This window comes from Sebastes umbrosus, chromosome 1 (genome assembly GCF_015220745.1).
Source record: "Sebastes umbrosus isolate fSebUmb1 chromosome 1, fSebUmb1.pri, whole genome shotgun sequence".
Lineage (NCBI taxonomy): Eukaryota > Metazoa > Chordata > Actinopteri > Perciformes > Sebastidae > Sebastes > Sebastes umbrosus.
This window is the reverse complement of record NC_051269.1, coordinates 26,385,968-26,391,805: the sequence shown is the minus strand read 5'-3', so window position 1 is coordinate 26,391,805 and position 5,838 is coordinate 26,385,968. Positions and strand designations below refer to the sequence as shown.

General features: G+C 47.6%; 1 protein-coding gene across 1 annotated transcript; it reads right to left on the bottom strand.

Annotated features, from left to right (window-relative positions):
- Window positions 1-289: 289 nt before the first annotated feature.
- Window positions 290-4,925, bottom strand: LOC119491671 (RNA-binding protein 15-like). The gene has a single exon (XM_037775850.1). It carries the CDS (start codon window positions 4,782-4,784, stop codon window positions 2,268-2,270), a length of 2,517 nt encoding a protein of 838 aa, XP_037631778.1. The 5' UTR covers window positions 4,785-4,925; the 3' UTR covers window positions 290-2,267.
- Window positions 4,926-5,838: the final 913 nt, after the last annotated feature.

The following is a 5,838-nucleotide window of genomic DNA, read 5'->3' as shown; positions in this document are numbered from 1 at the left end:
ACTGAAGAATAAGCCACACATCTGAAGAGACACAGTGACTCTAGATATGCCTTCACAGACGGGCTGAAAAAAGTATTCTAGTTTGATGGCCAAATTTCAATTTGAACGAAGCTCTTCACAAAAGAGGTCATTCAACAAATGACGATCAACGAAATGAAAACACAGAACCGAGAGGCTGACCTCCCACACTTCCTCTCCTTTCTGCTGGGAAGGCTCCGGCTGTCAAAGTGATAACGCCTTTTGAGTTTGATAGACAATTCCAAGAACAGAAAAGGTCACAAAAGTTGTCTTCCGAAGCACTCGTGTTTCCCACGAAAGAGTAAATTTATTGAGACAAAATCTATCAAGTGCATGTCGCACTTTGACAGTTAGGTATACTTCTTAGGCCCATGAGCACTGATGTTCTCTCCATTTCTCTCTCCAGATATCCTGAGTATACAGCACAAATCATTTCTTTTCTTTTTTTTCTCTCCATTTGAAACACAAATCAAAGCATGAAAAATAATCATTAACAGTCCTTTCAGAGGAAGGTGTGTAAGGCCACTGGAGGTCAGCCTTGTCTCCTCTCATTCATTCAGAAGTCCACTGAAAGTATAGCAAAAATTTTCCACCTCTAGCCTCCTGATCATTAGAGATGTGCATGGCATATATATAGAGCTCTTCATTTATAGGTTACATCATCATTTCCTCAAACAGTACATGCTTTGCTGGGGTAGTAATTGTAATTTAGTTATTACATAAGAAAAGTGGAGAATTTAAATCAACCAATTACTGTTCAACCAAATTGAATATGATGCCAATAAAAGTACAATATTAAAGGGGTGGACACAAAAGCAACTCTGTATAATATAATCCCACTCAAAACAACAGATCTATTAACTCTGCACAGATTGTAACATCCAGTTCTGTTGAGACACTCCATGGTAATAATATATTTAAAGCTGAAATGATTAGCCAATTAATAGATTATCTGCAACAATTTGGATAACTGGTCAATCAATCAGTTATATATTATTATAACTTTGAGTTTTGGGACTTTTGGTAGGACCATAAAAGGCTATTTAAAGACATGAAAACATCACCTTAGGAAAATGTCCCTATTTTTTATGTTTTGTAGATCAAATAATTAATCAATTAATCAATAAAAGAACCAGTAGGTTAATGAACAATGAAAGTAATCACTAGTTCCAGCCCTTAATATTAGCTTATAACAATGCAGTTCAATACAACACCTTGGGTTTAGAAATAAACAGAGCTTAAATGTGCTCTCTAACATAACTTCAACAAATTAAACATAAGTAGCTTCATAAAGGCAGTATTCTTTGCAAGGTTATTATTGTATTGAACTACATCATAATGTGATTGCTGCTTGTGTCCACCCCTACATGCCAGTGCTTAGTGAAAAGTGTGAAAAGTAGACAGTAAAAACTGCATTCATTTCCCCTTGTAATGTCACATAAACCTCCAGATGTGGCTCAGAAAGGAGCATTAATAGCAAATGTCATCTATTCTACTATACCCCATAATGCCCTTCTACATTTTTACACAATTTCTTTCCACAAATTTCCTTTAGCTTTAAGCTGGACTGGCCAAAACTGACAAAAATAGAAGAGCTGTTATAATGAAACTTTGAATCAAAAAGGTTTACTTAGTCAGCAAAAAGTAATACAGATGCACATCTGGAATATGCCTATTAATGAGCAATGGGTAAAGCTTTAGCGCAAATAGATATATTTCAAAAACCATATGTACATGACTAAATTCTTTCATAGGCTGGCTGTACAAACATGACTGTGTTGACACTGGCCGGTTAAATCTATGCTGAGTACAGATAAAAATGAAAGCTCTGTTTTGGATCTTAAATTCTGTTTTGTGTTATCGGCATGCACCGTATGAAATGTAAAGGAGTTATGTTTCTTTTTAAATGAGATAAGGCAACATATAGTATTGATTCACAGAACTGTAGCTTGTTCTGAATTACTTTAAGCAGAGTACCCTTCAAGTAATGTACATTTATCTGGTAACTAAATATAGCGGAAAGCAGCATGTCACCTGCGTTAATAATCAAATTCATCAAAACATATTCAATTCAATGCTCCTTTCATTTCTATAAACCTTCAACGGGATGAGATGCAAGCTACCATGCAGGTTAGGGAACTTAAAATCAGACCCCTAACACTTCCTGTTTTTACTTCTCCCTGTTTTTACAACTCACAGTTAAACAGTCCATGAGAGTGAAAAGAGACATTTAGATTTTTTTTTTTTTTTCATGACGCTCCTCTGATAATGACCATCACCATGTAGTCGTCCTCTGACTTGGCAAAGGCTTTGGCAGAGGCATCCACGAACTGCTGTGAGAACTCGCATGGGGGGAAAGCGTGAAGGACTCCTGCGTGGTCCTTGTCACGGCCGCCCCCCACAGGGAGGCTGATGATGCCGGCCGCCTCCTTCTGCTTCAGGTAGGACACCAGGTTCTTCAGCGGCCTCTCGGCGGAGCTGCTGACGTCCTGGGTCCCTCCGTCTTCAGATTTCCCGGGCACGGCCATGAGGATTGCGTATCCGCTGGAGCCGGCGGCCTTGATGCGACGGGAAACTTCGTCCAGTTTGGGCTGGTCCAGGCGCAGGCGCTGGCTGATCTTCAGCTGGGACGCTTGACCCCCGGCGGAGCCCGGCAGCAGCAGACCGGTAGCCACAGCCATGTCCCCCTCCAGCAGGTGCAGTGATGTGGGAAAGCTGCTGTTCTTCAGCAGGAGGACGCCCTGCCAGACCTGACTCAGCTTCTGTCCTCCAGCTGCCGGCTTAGACTGCTGGCCAGACTTTGAGGACGAAGGATCCTCTTTCCTCGCCGGGCTCTTGGATAAGTCACTGGCTTTGTGTTTGCGGTCCTTCTCAGTGCCTGGTGCAGATGGGCTGAGTGTCTTTCTTCTCTTGTCTCCAAAGGCAGTGGTCTGGCGATCTCTAACAGGGGACGTTCCAGAGCGAGGCAGGCAGGGGTCACTGTAGCGTCCCCCGTCTCGACTGATCCCACCAGGGCTGCGCTCTAATGAGTTGCCACGACGGCGCAGACCAAAGTCACTTTTGTCAGGCGAATGATCCAGTCTCCTTTTGCGGCTTAGTTCTCTGCCTTGCAAATCTCGGTCTATTGACCAGGTCTCGTGGGGACGCCTGTCCAGACGATCCATGGGATCAAAGCCTGCTCCTCGCATCCTGTCGTGGACACCCATGCCAGACCATTCAGCACTGGAGTACATGCCCCTTTCTCTGAAGCGAGCAGGAAGCGGAGGGGACCTCTCCCTCACTCTCACCGAGTCTGTAATGCGGTGGGCGAAGGGCTCAGGAACAAAGTTATAGTGCGGCAGAGGGAGGGGGAGCTGCACGTACTGCTGCTGGTAGCGGTGCTCTGTGTCTGCAAAGTCCACCCGGAGTCTCCTGTCAGGGCCACCGAGAGGGAAGCCTCTCATGTGAGTACATGCGGCCTGAGCAGCGTCCAAGCTTTCATACTGGATATAAGCCCACACCTCGCCTTTCCTGTAGTCTATAGTCCTGATGGTGCCAAAGCGGTCAAACTCCTTGGCCAGTGCAGCTAGTGGCACCCAAGGTCCGAGGCCCCCCACCCACAGCCTGGTCGTGGGCGTGGGTTTCCCATAGCCAATCTTAATCGGGTTGTGGCCCACCACTTTCCCTGACATCGCCACTTTGGCACGATGAGCCATGTCCAGATTCTCAAACTTGATGAACCCATAGGTGTTGCTCTGGCCTCGCACCGCCCGCTTTATGTCCACCTCTGTTATCACGCCAAACCGGTCAAACGCCCTCCTCAAATCGCTCTCTGTCACGCTGACGTCCAGGTTGCCCAGAAACAAAGTCCTGTTTGCCCTCTGGTCATCCTCAGGGGTCATGAGGTCATCCTCACGGAAAACAGCACACTCAGCAATGAATTGGGGTCTATTCCTGGAATCGTACACTGAAAAGTCTCTGTCTCTCTCCAGATCTCTTATGTGAGGTGGTGGAGGAGGTGGAGGAGGAGGAGGAGGAGCAGGAAGACGCCCCAGAGCCAGCTGCTGTAACCTGTAGTCTCTGTAGCCCATACCAGTGGGTGACAGAGGCCTCTGAGAGTGGAGATGTCTGTGTCCTCCTGGTGAGAAAGTGTCCTTTGTAACAGGTGACCGGCTCCTGATCCTGTTGGTGTAAACAGTCTCTATCTTCAGAGGCCGGTCGTACAGCACCAGCTTTCCTCGGGCGTGTTTGGCGGACCGGGCGTCATCCGGCCTCCTGAAGTTCACATACGCCACCCTGTCGTCGTTTTTCTCTCGACTAATCTTCACACTCACGTCTCCAAACCTCTTGAACTCGTGAAACAGCCCGTCCTCTATCTCCTCGTCGTTCAGCTGGTTGCCCAGTTCGCTGATCTTGAGCGTCTTGTACTCGTTTTCCGGGGTGGACGTCGGAGGAGGAGGAGGCCGCGGCTCGCTGCGTGACGAGCCGGACCTGTTGTTGGCTGTTTCCGCGTCCATGTCAGCAGCAGCAGCGTTGTACGGCTTGTTACCGGGAACTGCTCCGTAGTCGTAGCCGCTGCTAGTCCGACTGGATGAGTTATGTCCGTCTGAATCCCTCATGTCTCTTTTGTCACCGTGTAAACTTCTCCTGGATGAAGAGGAGCCGTTGTTGCTGCCAGCAACCGTCGCCAGGGCTCCGGGCTTCTTGCTTCCTCCTCCTCTCTGCTCTCGACCGTCTTCTGGAGCCCGCGAGCGCTTCTTCACCGGCGACCGCTCTTTACCCTTCATCTCAAATGCAGCCTGGACACACACGCTGGTCTATGTAATCTGAAATACAGCTTAACTCTCTTAATTTAGTTTCCACGACACTCTCAGGCGAGCGACATGATCGCCATGATGGAAATACTTTGCTACTACTGTAACGGGAAGTCCCGCCTCGTGATGGTAGTGATGTGTGGGTTCAAGAACGAGCCGGTTCAAAGAGCCGGCTCTTTTAAGTGAACGTTAACGGTACGTGTCCACAGGCTCCGTGCTTTCCACGCTCCCCATTCATTGTCTATGCAAGAAGCCGCGCAATGCATTCCGGTAGCGTGGCGTCGCGATTCGAGAGACTACGCGTGCAGGAAGCCCGCTCCTCATTTGCATGAAGTTGAGGTCCTGGCTACTTTATGCAAATCACGGGCGTCCGACGCGACTCGCCGCCTCTCGAAACTCCCGATAATCTTTTAAACTAAACGTTGTCGAGCCAAAATAAAGACAGATTCGGCAACTGCATGGGTTATTTCTCGCCTCAAATGTTTTCAGAAACACATTTCAGTGAACTATTTACGTGAAATAAGAGAAGAAAGTTTCCAAATGAGCCTCCATACTGGTTCCGGTTTGAGAGCAGCAGCCAACAGCGGGAAAGCGTTCGTCCAATCAGGAGCCGAGTGCCTTGTTTCTAGGGCAGCCCACCAAGCGTCCAATGTTGGGAAGCGTCGCGTCCCCTCGCGATAAAAAACGCCCCTGTGGACACGTACCATAAGAGTCGGCTCCCATCCGAGAGACTTTTTTTTGTTTTTTTTAATTAATTCAAGGCAGAATGACAGGACGATCTTCTTCGCGCCACGGGCACTCCATGCACTGACTGTGAGTGTGTTCCAGTCCGCCTACTTCTGTACTTACACTTTTTTGAGTCCATAAGTGCGTTCGCACTGTGAAGTATGGCAAAATGCAGTGCACTCAAAGTACCCAGATGTTGTACTCACAACGGTCAAATCGTTGAGTGTGAAACGCTGGACACTTTTCACACTTAATTGTCGCCATCTTGGATACGTAGCGGAAGGGGCAGGACCACAACCAC

Bases quoted from the DNA above. Each gene is read 5' to 3' on its own strand.
- LOC119491671 (XM_037775850.1), bottom strand. From the start codon at position 4,784: ATGAAGGGTAAAGAGCGGTCGCCGGTGAAGAAGCGCTCGCGGGCTCCA.